The sequence below is a fragment of the Enhydra lutris genome, unplaced genomic scaffold (assembly GCF_002288905.1).
Source record: "Enhydra lutris kenyoni isolate GAN:26980312 unplaced genomic scaffold, ASM228890v2 scaffoldscaffold28, whole genome shotgun sequence".
Classification (NCBI taxonomy): Eukaryota; Metazoa; Chordata; class Mammalia; order Carnivora; family Mustelidae; genus Enhydra; species Enhydra lutris.
Window position 1 is genome coordinate 5,492,341 of NW_019154112.1, and position 20,130 is coordinate 5,512,470.

Sequence of the window (20,130 nt, forward strand, 5' to 3'; positions counted from 1 at the left end):
GGACATTAGGTGCCAGGCTTTCCCCAGAGGCGAAATGTGGCCAGGACCGCAGCCCTGTTTCTCACTCTGTCCCTCAAGAGAGGTTTGAGTCTGCTTTTTCATGACTGATGGCAGGAGAAATGACCAAGTGAATGAGGAGAGAGTGGCCACGGTGAACATGAAATGAGGTGGGAGAGGCAGGCCAGTCCAGTGCTATTCTGCCAGGATACACTCTTCCATCAGACGGTGTCCACCTCCATTTGAGTGGGGGCCCGATCCCGGGGGTGCTGACATCTGGTGACGGATAGGCCTCGAGATGGAGTGCCCAGATGCGTTGTCTGCAAGCCTGACTTTTTCTCATTCTCCTGTATTGCTCGCACCTTTGCTGGTGACATGTAACTATCTCTCAGGACTAGCTACAGTGACTGCCCGGACAAGGGTCCAGGGCACCCAGTGACTTAACCCGCCAGCGGACACCGTGGCTTCCTCCACCACAAGCGGGCTTTTGCGGTTCTTAGAGCACGTACCCGGCCCCAGTGCTGGGCCATCCCGGGCCCAGTCCCCTGGGGCGCAGGTGGCTACACACAGGACAGGGCCCTGTTCTGAGCCAGGAGTGCCTTTCTGAGGCTGGGGTTGTACTAACACCCGTGCATCCTGGCAGGTGGGCCAGGAGGGAGAGGGCGAGCAGACCTGGGTGGTCCGGGGTGTGAGGGGCCCACCCAGGGGGAGCAGGAAGGACCTCTGGGAGAGGGGGACAGAGAGTGAGGAGGGGCAGGGGTCTGTGGCTCACCATAGCCACAGCAGTCTGGGCTTCCCCCCAGGCCGCCTGTGGGCCTTGCCCTGCTCTGGATAGTTCCCACAAGGGCTGAGTTTAAGCGGGGTGGCGAGTTTGCAGTATTTTCCCTTCAGGAACTTGACCCACTGCACAGACTACTGGATCCTGGATTCCCGGAGGCAGGAGGAGCAGGTCCTGCCAGGCCCGGGAGAGGCTGACTGACCTCACGGTCTGCCGTGGAATCAGGGCCCTAGCAGAGGCGCCTCAGAGCTGGCGCCAGGACTCTGCCCAGCACCTGCATGCTGAGGGCTCGTCTCCTTCCAGGAGAGACTGAAACATCCGTGGCCTCCGTCTTACTGATGGGCCCAGCCTGGAGCCCTGACCTCGCACCTGGCGAGGCTTGCTGCAGTCGCCCCTTTACTTGCCCCGAGTGCTTGCCTATGCACAGGAGGTGGGCAGAGTGCCACGCTTTCGTGGCGGGCAGGGGCTGGGGCTGCTGTCGATCGTGGATGATCGGGCCTGGAGTCAGCTTCCCAGCCCCGGTCCGGGCCACTGGACCCGAGCTCAGCTTGCACCTCCCCACGCTCGGACCCTTTGCTGAGGGACTACTGATCCCCATGCGCCTGGAAACAAGTCAGGACTGTAGGGTGACGTTCAGATGACTGTGCCATTTCTGCTTTGGTTCTTCTCTGGGCCAGGGAAGAGGCAGCTCTGTGAACCGAACAGAGCAGAGACAGCGCTGTGTGACCTCAGGCAGGTTAGTCCTTCACTGAACCTCCACTTCCTTGTGACTAAACAGGACAGCTTCTCTCTGTCCTGGGCAGGACCAGCTGACTCCCTGGCACAGCCCCCAAGCCTAGGCCCACCTCCCCGCTCCCACCACCCAGAACTTCTCCCTGCTCCCGAGGAGGGTGGCTTCTGTCCTGTGCTATTCCTCAGCTGGGAAGCTCTTGACCCACTTCTCTGCCCTCTTCCCACCTCCACGTGAAACTCCCTGCTGATCCTGCCACCACCCACCCCCAAGCCCCAAACATCCTTGGGGCTCCCCTTCCCCACCCCAGCACATCCCCACTTCTCCCCACACCTCATCCTTGTCTCTCTCAGAGGACTCCAAAAGACCACAGTCATGAAGTCAGCAGCATCGGTTTTGGCTTTTCCGACTTTTCTTTTTATGGGGTCCCTTCCGACCGTCAGTTTCCCTGGTCACTCAGCAGATTGGTGTTGCAGGCGGACAACAGTCTGGGCATTGCCCTAGACTCAGATGGCAAAGCTGTGAGTGAGATGGGCAGGCAGGCGTCTCTAGCCCGTAACAGCCTTGGGGCCCTCAGCAGGCAGCTCAGCCAGCTTTCCTTTTGCCTGAGAAGGGCCCACACCAATGTGCCACATTCCCACATGTTCCTTCTTCGGCCTTTTCCACCATTTGTTGAATGAAGACATGCCCAGCAGTTAAAGAAATTTCCAGCAAAATATTGACAAGTGAGGTATGTCTCAAGATGCAGAAGGATCTTTCCTTCTGCTAAAATCACAGGGTCAGGAAGACTCTGAAGATAATCGGAGCCCTGGAGGGCCAGGGAAAGCTGGGGAGAAAGAGCCGTGGGGCCTGCAACAGCCGTTCCCTCTGCCTCTGCCGGACTCTCCCCTGCACTCCCGGGGGCAGGTCCTGCTGTCCGCGCTCCGTCCTTCCCGCAGCCCCTGGCTACAGGCCTCCCTCTTCCCCACTGTCCACATATCCACTGAGCCAGGCCCAGACTCTGGCCCTCGGAAACCCCACTTGGCACTGATAAGCCACTGCTCGAGGTTCCACATTCTGTGCCCATGGGTGAGGCCCAATGGCAGATACTGGCAGGAAGGGGAAACCGTGCCTATGGAAAGTAAAACTAATTATAGCTGCCACAACAGGCATGGCTTCTCGGTTATGCCTTCTCGAGGAAGGGTGCCCAGGAATGATGGTGTGTGATTGTGCAAGCCAGTCCCCTGAGCAGGTTTATGCTGTCCTGCCCTGAGCTCGGGCAGGCCGACCTCAGCCTGCTCCAGGTCCCTTGGTGCTGAGAGCTCTGGGCCCAGTGTTTGGGCTTTGTATGCCGAGGCCTGGGCCATACCCGGACCCCACTTCTCCCTCACTGTGAGGCCTCGGCAAGCCTTGCCCTCCTCAACTCTTAGCACTCTCCAGGGACCCATGAGGTGCTAGGAGTTGGGATTCTGTACCAGTAAAAAGGAAATGCTGCCCCGCCCCCGAGGTGCAGAGCAGGTAGTGGGAGGAAGGTTCCGTGGTAGGGGTATTAGTCCCAGAGCCCAAGTGCGCCCCAGCACTGGGATGGATTCCCTGCCCTGGTCTCAGGCTGCTGCTGCTGTAGCTTCCACACTTGGCTTTGTCTACAGCAGACTCCCAGCTAAGCAAGTAGAGAGAGCCTGGAGCATGAGATAGAGGTCTAACTGTCCCTTTGTCACTCACAAGTTCTGTGACCTTGGATAAGTTACTTCTGCTCTGTGAGCCTTTGTATAATCAGGCAGTTCCTATCTCAGAGAGTTTTTTCCAAGGGATGAATGCACAGTGCCAGGACGTGGTCAGGACCCATATCACTGGCACCTTTGCCTGTCATCTCCCCCACAAAGGGAACTCTTGTTACCCATAGTGACCCTGAGGACCACTGGCTTTGCTCTTCCCTGGATGTCTAGAGAGTGGGCCCTGGCCCAGAAGGTAGGATCCCGGCACCACCACTGGCCATGAAGCCTGAGGCCTGGCCTGCAAAGTGAGGCACAGGGTCAGCGCCCTCCAGGTGCTTGTGAGCACGGGCTGACAGGACGGGGGGGCTGAGGCAGAACTTGGACGGGGATGCCCTGACGCTCTGTCCTCCTATCCTCCCTCCTCAGGAACTGAACCCAACTGGCTGAGTGTTGACTACTTATGTGTTTCAGATTTCTCTTACACTCAGACACTTTTTTTTTAATCTGAGGAAAGTTCTAGTCACTGAAATGCTTAGGCCAAAGAGCTGTTCTACTTTCTTAGCTCTGGGACAAAGGTAGCCCTTGGTATAAACATCGGTGTGGTAGAAGGTAAAGTAGAAGGTCTCTCTTCCCCCATTGCCCTCCTCATGAAGATGGTTCTAAAAGGCAGCAGTCCCATTCTCCCTTTAGTAAAGAGGGTGTGGAAACTTCCAGAATGTTTCTCCCCTTTGAGGGTTTAGAGCACCTTATAGTCCCCACAAAAGCTGATCCAAGAGGATGATGTGGCACATGCAGGAAGTCAGGAAACCCTGCCTGCTCCCAGGACATGCTGTGGCGGCTCCCCGCTTTGATTTTCCATCACATCCTTCGGTTTTCCTTTGTTTCCCTCTGCCTCTGTCTCCTCACAGCCACATATACCACGCCACCACCCCTCCTCCTAACTGGGTAATGAAGGCCCACTGTCCAGCTGGATCTGGGCTTTCTGGTTGTCAGCTCTCAGTTCAGTACTAATGTTGCCCAAAAAGCTTGCGAAGGGTCGGGAGTAAATGTTGGGGCTACAGTAGGACTTCAGAAACTTGCCAGGGTGTGCTGTTCCATTCAGCGCGGGTCCCACTCGTGCCCTCATCCTCAGGCAGGGTGTCTGTGCAGGTGGCCGCCCCTTGCTGCCTTTCCCATCCACATACCCTACATTTGGGCCCGCAGGACTGCGGGAACTCCAGGTGATGACTCTGGGTTCGGGGTGACCTAGGAGCTGGCCTCAGACCTGGAGGGGTACCCTCGGTGCAGGGGGCCTTCTGCGGCTTGAGCAGAGAGAGCTGCCTCCCTGGCTTTCTCTGCCTGGGCTCCCTGGAGCTTACGGCTTAGGAGGCGTCCTCTGTGGGACAAAGGTTTGGTTACCACGTACAGGCCCTGGGGAGGCTACTGTGCCAGCGTTCACTGCAGCTCGGGTACAAAGGTAAGGCCACCAGTGATGGTCTGCATGAGGTGGCACGAGTTACTCAACTTCTCCATCTGTAAACTGGGCATAAGGAATACCCACCTCAGTAGAATAGAAAGTACAGAAAGAGTCCCAGAAAAACAGGAATTTAGGACACATCAGAGGTCATCTTAGATTGGTAGGGGAAAGATAGCTCATTCGAGAAATGGACAACTTGCCGCCTAGAAAAAAATTAACTGGATCCTAGCCCTTAAACCATAGATTAAAAAAAAAAAATTTCCAGATAGATAAAAGATTTAATTGTAAGAAAAGAAACTAAAATTATAGCAGGAGAATATGCAAGAATTGTTTTTAAAAATCTTGGCGAGGGGAGGTCTCTCTAAGCCTGACAGAACTGAGGGAAGCTCTACAAGGTACAGACCAGTCCATTTCTGTATGGAACAAAGCCAACAGGAAAGTCAAGAGAAATGACCTGGAAGAAACAATTGTCTAACTCTGTTGACAGATAAAAGGTGTTCATTTCCTTACTTTATAAAGAATTTCTCCATATGGAACACAGAAAAGATCAGCACCTGCATAAACACACAGTCTGGAAAGGGGTAATTCCTGGAAAAGGAGCTACGACGCTCCCCGCGCCTGTGGCCCTAGAATGTACCGACAGGAGCACCTGGCCGGATTCCGGCTCCAAGCTTACGTTTGAGGGCCCTCCTCCAGGTTATTCCTGTTGTCTGGGCCTCAGCTACCTGAGCTGTGAAGTAGGGGTAACTGTAGTCCCTTTTATTAAGCAGGTTAGCGAGTATCAAGCCTGTGGAATGGGGTGGGAATTGCTGTGTGAATACTTGACCCATAAAACCTGAAAAGATGGGGGAGGGGCCGTATGGGTGGGATGCTCTTCTGATAAGAAATATGGTGATAAGCCATTTTCCTGCCCTGTTGCTGACCCGTGGGAGGAATCTAGCTCTCATATCACTGATGGGAGAATAAGTATGTGTTAGACTCCTGAACGCACATACCCTCTGACTGAGCAGTCTTTCTTGAATAACCGTCCTAGAGATGACACACAGACGAGGGTATTCATGCAGTACTGTGTGCAGAGCTGAAATGGGAAATAGTCCTCCTTCAGTGAGAAACTGGTTAAATAATTTGTCATATGTCCGTAACCTGGATGATCAGGCAGCTTTGACGAAAAGAGGCGGGTCTACCTGTACAGATGGCGGGGCAGTCTCCTGGATACGGGCATGCCTCATTTTATTGCATTTCCCTTTTGCACTTGGAAGAAACTGTATTGTTTGCAAAGTGAAGGTCTCTGGTGACCCTGCATCGATCGGGTCTGTCAAGGCCATTTACCAGCACTGTTTGCTTATTTAATGTCTCTGTGTCATATTTTGGTGATTCTTGCAATAGTTCAACTTTTTTCATTATTACATACTTTTTTAAGATTTTATTTATTTGAAAGAGACTGAGAGTGAGCCCAGTGCGGGGCTTGATCCCAGGACCCCGGGATTATGACTGGAGCTGAAGGCAGATGCTTAACAACCGAGCCACCCAGGCACCCCTCATTATTATATTTTTTATGGTGATCTGAGATCAATGATTATAACTCATTGAAAGCTCAGATGGTGCATTTTTAGCAGTATTTTGTAATTAAGGTATGTATTTTTTTAAGACGTAATGCTATTGCACCCTTAACAGACTGCAGTATTGTGTACACATAACGTTGATAAGCCCTAAGAAAGCAAAAAATTCATTTGACTCATATTTTATAGCAATATACCCTTTATTGCTGTGGTCTGCAGCTGAACTCGGAATATCTCTGAGATATGTCTGTGTATTAAGTCCTAGGAATAGGTGTCAAACATGTGCAAAAATTCTGTTTGTGGGAACAGGAAGCTGGCTCAGGAGGGATAGCTGGGAAGGCAGTTAAGTTGCCTCTGGGGACACGCTGTGGCTGAAAGCAAGGGCAGAACCTCTGAGTTCTCGTGGATCATAGTCTGATAAAACTTACCTGGAGACACTCCTGTGAGGAATAAAACATCATAGAGGTTGGGGGGCAGGGAGCAGCCAGATCTGAGCACCACCGCCCGACGCGCGGCCTTGACACAGTCCTGACCGGTATACCTCTTTTTCCTCACCTATAAAACAGGGGTGAAGACAGTCCCCTGGTCGTGAGCGTGAAATGGGGTGGTCTGAGTCAAATCCCTGGGGCGCTGTCAGCAGGCCAGCCTGCAGGGGCGACAGCCCCCTGCCCCATCACATTCAGTGGTCCAGCTCTGGCGCTCCCCAGCTCCCGGGCCAGCCAGAAATCTTTTTCTGAAGTTTCTGCTTTGGGACTCCTCTCCCTGGGATGAGTCTAGTTCCTTGGCAGATCACCTAACGTGGCTGCTTTGGCGTTCAAGTCAGGAAAGCAGGTCTGTGAGGAGGCTTGGAGAGTCCAGTCCCCCTGTGCTTCATCTCCGAGGCTGTGGACCTGCCCCCCAGAGGAGCGGATGCACCTGGAGCTGGGCACCCTGCGTGCCCCGGCCCTGTCCGCTTGGAGCCCCCGTGCTGGCCAGCTCGCCTGGGAGCCGCTCAGGCAGGAGTGGGCTGTCTGGGCAGATTTGTCCGAGAGAGCCCAGGCTCTCTGTACCCCTCGATGCTTAGCGTAGAGAAGAAGAATTTGGTGAGGGGCCATGAGAGGCTTCCACCGGCCCCCAGCTCAGGAGGGTGCCACGTCACTCTCTCTTGCTTTCAGGGGTCTAACGTGATGGAAGAGCAAGACCTGCGGGAGATCGGCATCAGTGACCCACAGCACCGGCGGAAGCTGCTCCAGGCAGCGCGATCCCTGCCCAAGGTAACTAACCACTGATGGCTCTGCAGCCTCGGCTGAAGCCAGGGCCCTCTCCAGACCCCGCCTGGACCCAGAACAGGGAAGGAGCCTGGCTCCGGGGCATGTGGATCACTGCAAGGGGTCTGCCCCACATCCTGGGGGACCCAGCAGGCAGCACAGAGGTCTGTTTACTGTCCTGCCAGGTCCTGAGGCCCCAACAAGTCAGCAGAGACTAGGGACTGCTGAGGACCCAGTCTGGGCTCCAGAGGGAGGCCATAGGCCTCTGCCCAGCCCAGGAGCTGGTACCCACAGGCTTGACCTGTCGCCTGGGGAGCCAGGGGCTGGTATCCCCAGCCCCTCCACTTGACTCTGCTGGCCCTGGGAAGTCCTTGTACCCTTGTTTGTTCCACTCACCCCAGAGCTCAAGAAGCACAAACAAGTCCCAACAGTGAGGCCACTGCCCATTTCACAGGAACACACCATATTGTCCCACCAGGTCCATGATCTTGTCAGAGCTCAGTGGGAGCCCCTCTGTGAACCCTCCCTCCCATCTAGCAGTACCCACTGGGGCTGTCTTCCTCAGGCCTGGAGGGCTGCGGGGGCCCCACCTCACAGGTGGGGGTGCTGAGACCAGGCAGCAGCAGAAAGGGCTGTGTGAAGGGAGGGGAGCTTGGTCTCCTGGCTGTAGCCCCAGGAGGTCTGAGCTGTCAGTCCTGACCCTTCTCGCCCCACAGGTGAAAGCACTGGGCTGTGACGGCAGCAGTCCCCCATCAGTACCCTCCTGGCTAGACTCCCTGGGGCTGCAGGACTACGTGCATTCCTTCCTGTCCAGCGGCTACAGCTCTATTGACACTGTGAAGAACCTCTGGGAACTGGAGCTTGTCAACGTGAGTGCAGCCTGTGCTCAGGCCCAGCCTGGCCCCCAGGGTGCGGTCTGGGGCAGGTGGGGGGCTATGGGCACAGGCACAGCCTGATCACCCTCCCCCACCTCCGCCCCCATCCAGGTGCTGAAGGTCCATCTCCTCGGCCACCGCAAGCGCATCATCGCCTCCCTGGCAGACAGACCATACGAGGAGCCGCCTCAGAAGCCCCCTCGGTTTTCCCAGCTGAGAGTGAGTGGGGCAGGGATGGAAAGGGCTCAGTGTGTTCTTCGTGTTGCCGGGAATTAGAGACTGCTTGAGGCATTCTTTGGAAAAAGCATGACCTCCATAGGAGAGGTGGAAACGATCTGTCCCCTCTTGTCGTTGGGGCCAGTGTGCCCCCAGGGCCTGGAGAGTGCGAGCAGCACCGAGCAGGAATTGTTTGGGCCGGTTATGTATCGATTATGTGCCTCCTGCCTGCATCCGAGAAGCCCGGTGGCATCTCTGATAAAGATTCCAGTTTAAGTAGAAAGTAACATGTCAGGAAAAGGGAAAAAACATCCGAATCCCAGCCACTGCTTGCCGGGGGGCAGAGCCGGGTGGGCAGAGCCAGCGGGGCAGCGAGGGACAGTGGGGGGCAGCCTGCGGGGAACCCGGACATAGGGCAAAGCTGGAGCTCCGTGGCAGGACCTGCGCCCTCCCTAGGTCTTCTGAAGTAAAAGCCTCTCGGGGTGGGTTCCAGATGCTTTGTGGCTTGGCCTGCTGACCTCAGACTGCAGATTAGACCCCACCCAGTTGCGGAGCTGAGGCCTGGGACCAGCTCCGGCCCAAGCCTGCGAGCCGAGCCCCTGACGGGCGCGGGGCTCCAAGCAGGGCCCCCAGGCTCCACCTGCTTACGGCCACCTCACCCGGAGGGCATCACTCCGTCCTCTCACCCGGCAGCCCCTGTGACACTGAGGGGCCATGAAACGCTGACACTTGGCATAAAAATTGAGGCGATGGGATTTCGGGGTGCCGATGGGCAGCGCTGTGTATTTTTTCAAGAAAGGGCTCTGGATTTGGTCACGTGTCCAGGGAGCGGCAGTGAATCACGGCAAATGATGTGATCTTTGATGAACAGCAAAGCAGCTTCCCAGCCCTGTAACCTCCTCTTTCCCATATGGCTCCAGGCCGAGGAGTGTGCGAGGGACGTGGGGGTGCCCGTGGTGGCTGCGTGCGCGCAGGACTGGATCACCGGGGCTTCCTGGCTCGGGGAAGAATTTGGTGGCTTTGGCTCCGCGGCCGGGGTCTCCCCGCAGGCTTGTGGGTCAGTGTGCCGTCCGTTTGGTGCCTGCTCCATGTCCGTTCTCACTGATCCACCTGCCCCTGTTGGGCCCTGGGCAGCCCCAGGGCTGGCTGACACCCATAATCCAGGGGCTGGCCTCCTGGGTTCCAAGTGTTCCCTGGATTTCTCCCCACTGCAGTGCCAGGACTTGCTCTCCCAGACATCGTCCCCACTGAGCCAGAATGACTCCTGCACTGGCCGCTCTGCAGACTTGCTACTGCCTCCAGGGGACACGGGCAGGAGGCGGCACGACAGTCTTCATGACCCTGCGGCACCTTCTCGAGCCGAGCGCTTCCGAATCCAGGTGGGGCCAGGGGGGAGCTGTGAATGGGGGTCCCCAGACCCCTTCACTGCCCCTGTGTCCCTTGAGTTGGCAGCCGGCGTGGGGGAGAGGGGATAGGAGGCCACTGAACTGCAGGTGCCTGGATCACCAACAGGAGGAGGACCCTGCTTCCTCCCCTCCCTAGGAGGGCCTCCCCTGCATCTCAGCCTCTACATCCCAGCCCCTCAGGCCACCAGCGCCGTTTCTGTCCCACTCTCAGCTTGCTTGCCCTGCCTGTTCCACAGAGCGGCTTTCTCCCATCCTGGACTCCACTCCCCGCACCCCGCCTGCCCCACAGAACCAGGGCCCGAGTCAGACTCTGGTTCTTCCTGCTGCATTTCTGCAGCCCAGCGTGGGATGCAGCTAGGAGACCTATCCAGCCATGCTGTCTGCCTTCCTAAAGCCGCTCCCCTCCCCCCACGCAGCCTCTACTAGGCCCTGGGCTGGCCCCCAGCCTGCAGTCCTCGGTCACCTTCTCAGGGCCTTGCATTCTGGCCTCCTGATGTATTCGTCTGCCTGGCCTCCTGCCTTGCACATAGGTTCCCGGCTTTGCGTCTGGTCCTCCAAATTGGCCTACGGAACACAAGATCGACACATTTCCCTCACCGCCCCCCTGCCACCCCGGGAACTCTAATTTCACTGCTTTTTTTCTCCTGAGTTACACTCACCTCCAGCACCTGGGGGTGTCCTTCACCTCTCCATGGGCACAGCCGTGAATGTCATGATGCGAAAAGCATGTTGTCCAGCTGCTTTAGTTGCTCCGTAGCCGAAGACTTCCCGCACAGTGCTAGAAATGGAAGTCATAATTTCCTGACTCTTCTTGCCTCCCCATTCTTCCCAACTGGTGAAGGCCCCCATCACCTGGCCTAGAATTCAGTGGCCTCCTGCCCCCCTGCCCCCACCCAGCGGCAGCCTCAGGGAACAGTATAGAACGCTCCCTCCTGGAACACCTGCCCCACCCAGAACCAGCTCCAGGGCCCCAGACTTGGTATACAAGGCTTCTGCGGACCTAGGTTCTGCTCCCCATTCTTGGTGCTCTGTGCTTGTTTTCCCCTCTCTGGTCTTGGTCCTGTCCTGTCTACCTTAGCGCCTTCCCCACTGAGCCTGCCCTTAGGGGGTCTGGATTCCTGCCTCCCTGCCTTCCCTCTGGCGTGGGTGGGCCTCACCTCCGCCCCCAGTGCATCTGCTTGACTTTTTGTTTCCTGCCCTTGAACCCCTGTAGTGGGCTTCCTTGCCCTTGGGTGTGCTGGAGCCCTGAGTTCCTCTGAAATGGGCAGGCGCACCTGTGACCCCACGTGTTCTACAGGAAGAGCAGCGCGAAGCCAAACTGACCCTCCGGCCCCCCAGCCTGGCTGCCCCCTACGCCCCAGTGCAGAGCTGGCAACACCAGCCAGAGAAACTCATCTTCGAGTCCTGCGGTTATGAAGCCAACGTGAGTTGCCCCTGCCCTCCCAGCCTGGCTAGCCTCCCTGTCGCCCACCCCTCCCGGCCAGGTTCAGGCCTCAAGTGCTGTTCTCCACTCCTCGGACTCCCCCAACACCTAGGGGGCAGGAGGGCCTCCCAGCCAGGGTCGGGGAAGGGAGTTAGGAGAGGAAACCACCTGACTATGGTCCCAATTGGTTGGGTCCCCCCACCTGGTAAGGCAGGACGTCCTAAGCCCAGTTACTGCCTATACCCTCAGTATCTGGGCTCCATGTTGATCAAAGATCTTCGAGGGACGGAATCCACACAGGATGCCTGTGCAAAGATGCGGGTAGGTTGTCTGGGTGTGTGCTGGCGTGTGGGCATTTGGTGGGGATGGGAGGCATCAACGGGGCGCCTGCTGCAGCCCATGGGCCCTCCCACACTATGTAAGGTCAGGGGGAGGCTGGGGCCTGTGGGATCCGAGGGGCTTGGCCTTAAGAAGGGGCATTCACAGGCCCACTCCATGTTTCCTCTAGAAATCCACCGAGCACATGAAGAAGATCCCCACTATCATCCTGTCCATCACATACAAAGGTGTCAAGTTCATCGATGCCTCCAACAAGGTGTGCTTCTCACAGCACTGTTAGCGGGAGGGGACCCTCTCCCCACTGCCTCCTCTAGGCTCCTAAAGTGTCTGCAGCCCTCTCTGTTCCTCTGCGCTCCTACCCCCTCGGCCAGGCGCTTGGCTCTCAGTCGCCAAACATCCTGATCCCGGGGCCCTACCCTAGTGACAGGCGCCCCTGGTCTCTTTGAGCATGGGTTCCATCAGCCCTCTTACCTGTTCTCGGGCCCTTGGTGGTGTGATTCTCTTCACGAGCAAAGGACTCCCCCCATGCCCCACCCTTGGTACCTCACCTGCCTTGTCCCCACCCTAGAGGGCGGAGGGGCTGGAGAGCTGGTGGTCAGATGTGAACATGTGGCGCCCTCTGTTGCCATGGTTAAGGGCAGAGAGCCCTAAACCTATTCTGGCAAGGCTAGACACTGCCCCTGTGCCCACCGAACAAGAGAAGCAGTGGCCTTGGGCTAACAGCCCAGACTGGGAAAAGGTGGCAGTGGTGGTGGCAGTGTAAATGGGCTGAGGTGGGCCTTGGGGCCGAGAATTCCAGACCCTGCTTTCCCCAGCAGAATGTCATTGCGGAGCATGAGATTCGGAACATTTCCTGTGCAGCCCAGGACCCAGAGGACCTCTGCACCTTTGCCTACATCACCAAGGACCTGCAGACCAGCCACCACTATTGCCATGTGTTCAGCACGGTGGATGTGGTGGGTGGAGCCCTGCAGCTGGGCACTGAGGGAGGGGACCTGCCATCCCAGCACGTGGGTGGCACCTGGCTCATGTCTGGTTTGGGCCAAGGCCCCAGCAACTGTCTGGGCCAGTTCCCTTTATTTATTTTTTATTTTTTAAATTATTTTATTTATTTGAGAGAGAGTGTGAATGAGAGAGAATGCACAAGCTGGGGGGAGGGGCAGAGGGAGAGGGAGAGAAGCAGACTCCCCACTGAGCAGAGAGCCCGTTGTGGGGCTCGATCCCAGGACCCTGGGATCATGACCTGAGCCAAAGGCAGACCTTTAACTAACTGGCCCTCCAGGTGCCTCTGGGCCAGTCCCCTGGGCCAGTCCCGTACAGATGAGACTGAAGCACAGAGGAGAACAGGCAGCTAACTAGGCGGCTCCTCTGTGGTTCTGGTCAGGGGTTCCCTCCCCCAGGCTGCTTGTCAACCCACCATGCCCCCGTGGGACCCTCAAAGGACAGTCTCCCTGAAATGCCCTCTACCTTCCTTGGGGGCAGCAGTGCCTTCCTGACAGGAGGCTGCTTTCTCCCACACTCACGCTCCGGCTGGGCCCACAGGGACTGCCCCTACCCTGAGACAAGGCCCCAGGCCCTCTCCTCAGCCCCAGGCTTCTATCCAGATCCCTGCTGTCCTGGGGGACAGTAGCTTGTTGCCAAATCCCTGTGGCTTCTGGGGCACAGACGGCCAGGCATTCTCAGCCCCAGGAAATCCATGCTTACTCCGGGCCTGGCGTCAGACTCCTGGCTCTGACACTTGCTGGCTCTGTGGTTTTAGAAAGTCATTGTCCCCGGCCCCGTGGCTGAAAAGCGGCTATAACAAGAGCAGCTTCGTGGGGTTGGTTTTAAAGGTGAATGGGGTCATCTGCCCTATACTCGTAGCTCCTGGCACTGTGAGCTAGAGCTCCCACTTTCCACAGTCACTTCTGCTGTAACACAACATATGTGCTCCCAAAGAGGAACATGTTACATAAAATCACGTAGTAAAAGCCAGGTTTATGGGGAGATGGGGCTGGGGGCACCACACTCAGAAACTTGCTCAGTGACACGTTGAAAGAGAGGAACCTAGCAAACCCTGGCGCTGCTGTTCCCAGGCAGTGGTTAAGAAAGTCAGAGCTATGGCAGGCAGGCCGGCCCCCTCCCCCTGAGAGAGCCGGGGGCGGGAAGGGGAGCTCAGGGCTGGGAGAGGGACAGCACCACGGGAGGGGAAGCCGAGCTGCCGGGTCCCCTGGTGTTTGTGTCCACATTGACATCGTGCAGGGGAAACAAAATGTGTGTGACGCTCAGATTGTTCCCTAACATCTCAGTCACCTTGGGACAAAGCAGTGCTTTGAAAACAAGTATCCTGGCAGGATTGACCACTCTCTCGTTAGCCGTCCAGGTGCCCCCTGCCCCGGAACTGTGCTCAGGGCTGCGAGGCCTGGTTGAGGGGGAGCAGGGGGGAGGTTGGAGGGGTTCGAGCAAAGGGGTGAGGTGGCTCCTCGGTCTCAGTGCTGAAGTCGTGCTCTGTCTCCTCCCAGAATCTGACCTACGAGATCATCCTGACACTGGGCCAGGCGTTCGAGGTGGCCTATCAGCTGGCCCTGCAGGCCCAGAAGTCCCGCTCCCTGGGGCCTTCCACTGCTGAGATGATTGAAACAAAATCTTCCAAACCGGTGCCTAAGCCTCGGGTCGGCACGAGGAAGTCAGCAGTACGTGGGCCCCAGGCGCCCAGACCCCCTCCTACCCCCCGGGCTTCGAGGGCTTGGGGTGGAGCGGGCACCGGGAGGGAACCGGCTGTCAGTGCCTTTCCTGTGCCCCGCGGGCTTCAGTCCCCTCCGTCGCCGGGCGCCCCCGGGCCCCGGCCTGCAGTGAGCTCCCGGTAACGCCACCCCATGTCTGTGTCTGCTTTGCTCTGCACCCCAGGTGCCGCCGCCCCCCGATAGTCGCTGTTGTCACTGTCACACCTGCACCACCCATCGTCCTTCTTACCTACCGCTGCCGTCTGTTAGTCCTGGAGTCAAGGTCTTTACACCTCCTGCTGTCTGTGTGTCAGTCTTCCTGAAGTGACCGTGAGCCTTCTGAGACGCTAGTAGCCTCCCCCACCCCACGTGACATTCTTTCCTGAGCCACCCTCCTGCCATCCCTATCTGTGCTTTAGCTGTTTCTCTGTGTGTCCTCTCTGCAGAGGCCCAGGGTGCCCGCTGTGGTCTGGCCCGGGGCGCGCCCGCAGGCCCCGCCCAAGGGACCCAGAGGCTTGGGTTTCCCAGCCCCGTACCCCCTTCCTGGCGCCGTGAACAGGTTTGGGGCTCAGAGCACGATGCTCAGGCCGGTCAAGGCTCCTTTACCTGAGCAGCTCTGAGAAGCCCCTGGGATAAGTCAACCCTAAAGAGGCCCGGAGGTGGCGTTCCTATGATGCTCTGGGGAGGGTGCCACTCTTGCATCTCAGCCCTAGGGGGCTTGCTCTCTGAGGAGAACCAGGGCCGCCCCTCATGTCCCTCACGTTGGCACGACACCAGCACAGCCCTGCGCAGGAAGAAGGGACAGCTGGGCCCTGTTGCCCCCTGGCCAGGCACGGTGCTCCCTCTCTGACCCCTCACCCTTCTTCCTTGGCAGCTGGAACCACCCGATACGGACCCAGATGCCCAGTCCCATGCCAGCGTCTCCTGGGTTGTGGACCCTAAACCGGACTCTAAGCGGAGCCTCAGCACCAAGTATGAGACCACTATCTTCTAACCGCTCACTCCCTGTCTCCACTAGTCTCACTGTGCCTTGCCATCCGACCTCTGCTCTTCTCAGCTCTCCTTCCGGCTGCTGACGCCAAGGCCCCAGCCCCAGGGGGCCCTGCTCTCCCTGCCGGCAGCTGCTCTAGACACCACACTCACAGCTCGTACCCAACACCGCCGGACACTCTGAATTCCCCCCTTGGGCGAGGACAGCCTGGCGGGGGTGGGGGTGTGAGTTGTCTTCCAGGTGGTCACCAGGAGGGCTCAGCGGGCAGGCACTGTGAACCCTGGGGCGGGGGGCAGCCCTCGAGCAGAGCCAGACAGCACCCGTGACCGCTCCCTCTGACTAGGCTGGGCTCTTGGTCTGCTCTCCTCCCCCGGCTTCTGCGCTGAGCCGCAGCTGGGTGCCGCTGCCAAGAGTGAACTGTCTTTTTGCACCTTTCCTGATACAACCAACCACTGTGACCACCCGGTGCCAGAATCCCCTTGCTCTCCGCTCATGGCTGGCCTGCGGCCCCAATCCTCTGTCCTCTGCCGTCGGGTGCTGGCCTCCCTCCTGCGAGAGCCCGAGCTGGGCGGCGAGGCTCACCTAGGCTCACACTGCATTCTGTGAGGGCCCGAGGTCCTCAGGCACGTGCCTGACTCCACAGCCTGGAGCTCTGAGCATCTCAACAGCCTCAGGCTGGCTTCCCTGAGCAGGTCTCTGGGTCCCGCTGAGGCTTCCACTCCGAGGAACGGGATGGCTGGTGTGCGGTCGGCCACCCCTGTCTTCGCCAGGGCGTAACGAGGCTGTTTCTGGAGTCTAGCTCACCGAGGAGGAAGGCCTTTCTGTAGCAGCCAGCGCGAGGGAGGCCTGTGCCCTGCGTGCACACGGCCCCTTCTTCCCTCACAGCATGGAGCTACTCCAGGACAGGAACCCGGACCGAGCAGCTCCCACCTTGTCCTCCGGGGGGCTTTCCGACACTGCTCCACGGTGTGAGGGCCGGAGATAGTCAGCCCCCCTCCACCTCTTGAGTCCCCTGAGGGGGACAGTCCGCCAGCTGGGATCATGGAGCTGAGGCTCTGAAGAAGCCCCCCAGTGTCTGGGGAGGGCCGAGGAGCTCAGATGGCAGGAGACAGGCAAGCGGCAGCTCCATGTAGGCCCGTAGGGAAGCCAGGTGCTCCAGCAGTTCCTGGAGAGGCGCAGCCCAAGGTGGTAGCGTGGGGTGGGTGCTCCTGCCCGCCGGCCTGGCCTCGTGCCTTCAAGAGCAGCCATGCTGAGCCCCAGGTGCTGGGGGAGGCTGTGAGGGATGTTCCTTGGCTTCCATGCTTCCTTTCAGTTCCCTCCACCCCGTGAAGGCCCCTGTGGTTAACCCTTTCCTCCCCCCATTGTGTTTGCTTCTGCCAAGCTGAGCCACTGAGGAACCAACTGTGCTGCGGAACCACAGACGTGGGGAGCACAGGCTCTCGCCGCCACCACCGCCGCCGCCACCACTGTGTCTCCTGCAGCTTTGAAGACCCAGGCCCAGCCTCTGCCAGGAGCAGCTCCTTGGGGCTGCCTGGCCTGGACCTGCCACCACCAGGTCTTAAAGAGCAAGCCACACGCCAGGCCTTGAGCGGAGGAAACTGGAAACTCCGGAGAGTCAAGAAGTGACTTGTCCAGAAGACATTTTTTATTAGAAAAAAAAAATTTTCTATAAAATGAATTTTTAAGACTTGGCTCAAACCTCTAGGTTAAACTGCCAATCTTTAGACAGATGGCCTCGGGATCGGAGGACAGGTGGCCCGAGAGTGGCTCCGAGGCCGGTCTGCACAGCCTTCGTCCCTGGCACGGGCTGCTGGCGCGGTCTGGTAGGTTGCAGAGGAGGCAGCGGCCTGTGAGGAAAGAGAAAGCAGGCCCAGGTGGGCAGATGGGAGTGGGGCTGCTCGAGTCTGCTTTCAGACCCAGCCAAGTCGCTTGCTGCTGTTCCTTACGAACTGCACAACTTCTGTCCCCATTTGGAGCCGGATGCCACCTCTGCAATAAGAACAGCCTCAGAGGCACCTGGCAAAAGCAGAGACCCCCGGGCCATTCCCGGGGTTCCAAATGTGAAGGCGCGCGGGCCAGACGGGGCTGAGGGAGCTGTTCCTGGTGCCGCGCAGTCTGGGCCCCTCCTTGGCGCCCAAGCCGGGTGGTCAGGGCGCCGGCCCACACACGCGTGGGCGGCCTCAGACCTGCCTGTGTTCGGTCAGAAAGGAGAAAAAGCAGCTTTGTTTTGGGCATTAACGGATAGGTCAGCTAAGACGGCTACCTGCCGACTTGTGATTTGTCTAATCAGGTCTGTGTGATTAGGACTCGCTTTGATTCTCTGAATTACTAGTTTGACTGTTTTATTTTTGGCTGCTGGATTCATCCCGGGCTCCAAGTGTAGAGAAGGCTAAGTAAGGTGACCGTGGATTCGGTTCTCCCCCGGCGTTGCCTTCAGGGCAGGCTGGGGCCCTGGCGCACCACTGCCACTTAAGGCCTCCTACTGGCTTGCTTCACTTGTTAACTTGGACTCTTGCTCTGTGCTCCTGAGGGAGGTGGAAGCCAACGGGGTAACTGCTGTGAGGCTGAGGGGCAGAGCCGGCTCCGCTGCTGGCCCAGCCCCTTCCAGGGTAGGGAGCAGAGGAGCCCTTCCTCCGTGGCCAACTCAGCAGCAGGTCTCATGCTTTGCCGGCATGGGGCGGGCTGCTCCCAGCCCCCACATGCCAGGCTTTGGCGGGACTTCCTTCTCAGCAAAGGCTGTGAGTTGGGTGCACGGAGAGTGCTCTTGGGCACACTCACCGCCCTGTGGTGGCCAGAAAAGGGAAAGCCCGCCATCCTCCCACTGCCTTGAGGCTGGACCTCCTCTCTGGAGCAGGGCCAGGGAACCCCCACCTCCCGGTACTAAACCAGGACCTCAACGCCTGAAGTCTGGCTTCACTTCCTGCTTCTCCCAAAGCCCGGGAGCCTCCCACCAGCTCACACCACACATGTTTTGCCCCTGCCGACCCACGAGAATCGACCAGGGAACCAGAGGGGTCAGCACCCTTCCTTCCCCTAACAAGGGGGGCCTGGCCTCAGCTAAGCGCGCCTCTCCTCTCAGGGGGTCGGCAGGTCCAAAAAGCAAACTGTAGACACTACGATGAGCTGCTCGAGCTGCCTTTTTGTTTTTAAATCACATGTAGGTGTTTCCTCCCCTTGAAGCTGCTATATCTTTATTTATTCAGGGTGTTGTCATATTGGAAAGCCTTGGCTAGTCTGTGCTGGCTCTGGGTTTGCTTTGGAGATTGGTTTATTTCTGGATAGCCGAGAAGGGTAGGGACTGGATCTTTTTTTCTTTCCTTTTTACTTCTCCCCGGGGCAGGTACTCTCTCTCCCTTCGAAAAGGGTGGTGTGATTTCAAGGACAGGCTTTGAGCAGAAAAGCCGCCTGGTCCCACACCCGAGTTTGGAGGCAGGGTCTGAGCCGTGCAGGGCCCCTCTGGGCAGCCTTGTGAGGGAGTCGTACCTGCCCCAGACCCGGCTTCTCTGCTTGCCTCCCTTCTGCTTGCCAGCCACTCCAAGCCGTAGGAACCCTACTGCCAGGCTGCATGTCTGCCAGGCTCCGCCGCCCTCCTGGGTCTCTAGCCTCAGATTCTGACGGGAGTTCCTCCAGAAGCCTCTGGCTGAGCAGGCCGCAGACGTGGTGGCTGCTGCACCGACAGGAGAAAGCTGGTCCGCCCTCAGTCGGCCTTCGGGAGGCCAGATCTGCGAGATGACGGTTGGAAGCAGCTCGTGGAAGTGGTGTTGCTAACGGGGTGGCAATGGGACTGAATTGTAATAAAAATGTTATTTAATCTTTGTCTCTGTATTTTGATACTTGAATGAATTCCCCTTTTATTTTACTGTACATAGAACTGTTAATCTGTCTGATTCTGTCCGAATTACAAACATCTTGTGGTACCAAACATAACGAATCTGTGTGGCAACATAGACTGACCTCACTACGCAAGACAGAGCGTCAACATTCCTGGGCTTCCACCTTCGGTTCGGTTATTTTCATAACTGTACAACGTAGAACAGACTGAATTAATAAAGGAGAAGCAACATGAAACCAGCCTTACTTTTTGGGAATTTTTGAACTGGAAAGCTTCTTGATGGTTCTCTGGCAGAAGTGCGGGCCCAGGCTGTAGGCTGGCTGCGGGTTGCTGACAAGGGACCCGCACTATTTGGGATGAGTGTGGGGGTGCCACTGGCACGCTTCCAGCGGGAGGCTGTCCCTGACGGTCCGTTCGTTCATCCTGTTTAGTTGCGAGGCCCCCGCGATTCCCCTTCCCCTGCTTAGAATGTCTCCTCCAATCCCAAGCAGAGACCACATTCTAGTTAGAGCCACGGCTCCTCTGCACACTGGCCTGGGCTTGTTGACCCACAAACGTACATGGAATGTCTGCATACAAGGCTGTGCGGCAGGATGGAGAGCTGTGGAAGAAAAGTATCCCCCTCAGGGAACTTCATTCGATTATGGAGGTTTCGTCTGAGCCGTGCACAGCTAGCCACTGACCCAAAGCCACACTGAGGCCATACCAGCAGGGCCTCTGCGCATCCAAAGGCACGGGGTGTTCCCAGAGCTGACAGGCTAGGGAAGGGGAGGGGATGGTGTTGGGCTGGTATTTAGAGGAGAGGGTTTGGAAAGACACGAATGGTACCACTAACGCCGTCCCTGACAGCACCTGTGCTCCAATGCCTGCTAGCAGCTTTCCAGG

At 57.8% G+C, this 20,130-nt stretch overlaps 1 protein-coding gene across 3 annotated transcripts in view; it reads left to right on the forward strand.

Moving 5' to 3' along the window:
- The window catches only part of LOC111152173 (ankyrin repeat and sterile alpha motif domain containing 1A), a 178,346-nt gene extending 158,862 nt beyond the window's left edge, over nucleotides 1-19,484 (forward strand). For 2 of the 3 annotated variants that reach the window (XM_022510537.1, XM_022510538.1), the window contains 10 exons: nucleotides 7,369-7,467; nucleotides 8,178-8,330; nucleotides 8,448-8,555; nucleotides 9,767-9,931; nucleotides 11,256-11,381; nucleotides 11,631-11,702; nucleotides 11,890-11,976; nucleotides 12,539-12,676; nucleotides 14,222-14,392; nucleotides 15,297-19,484. In XM_022510537.1, coding sequence (XP_022366245.1) covers nucleotides 7,369-7,467; nucleotides 8,178-8,330; nucleotides 8,448-8,555; nucleotides 9,767-9,931; nucleotides 11,256-11,381; nucleotides 11,631-11,702; nucleotides 11,890-11,976; nucleotides 12,539-12,676; nucleotides 14,222-14,392; nucleotides 15,297-15,416 — 1,239 coding nt within the window. In that variant the 3' untranslated portion in view covers nucleotides 15,417-19,484. Of the gene's footprint in view, nucleotides 1-2,583; nucleotides 2,615-7,368; nucleotides 7,468-8,177; nucleotides 8,331-8,447; nucleotides 8,556-9,766; nucleotides 9,932-11,255; nucleotides 11,382-11,630; nucleotides 11,718-11,889; nucleotides 11,977-12,538; nucleotides 12,677-14,221; nucleotides 14,393-15,296 lie in introns of those variants that run through there. The other variant, XM_022510539.1, reaches the window with a different exon arrangement.
- Nucleotides 19,485-20,130: the final 646 nt, after the last annotated feature.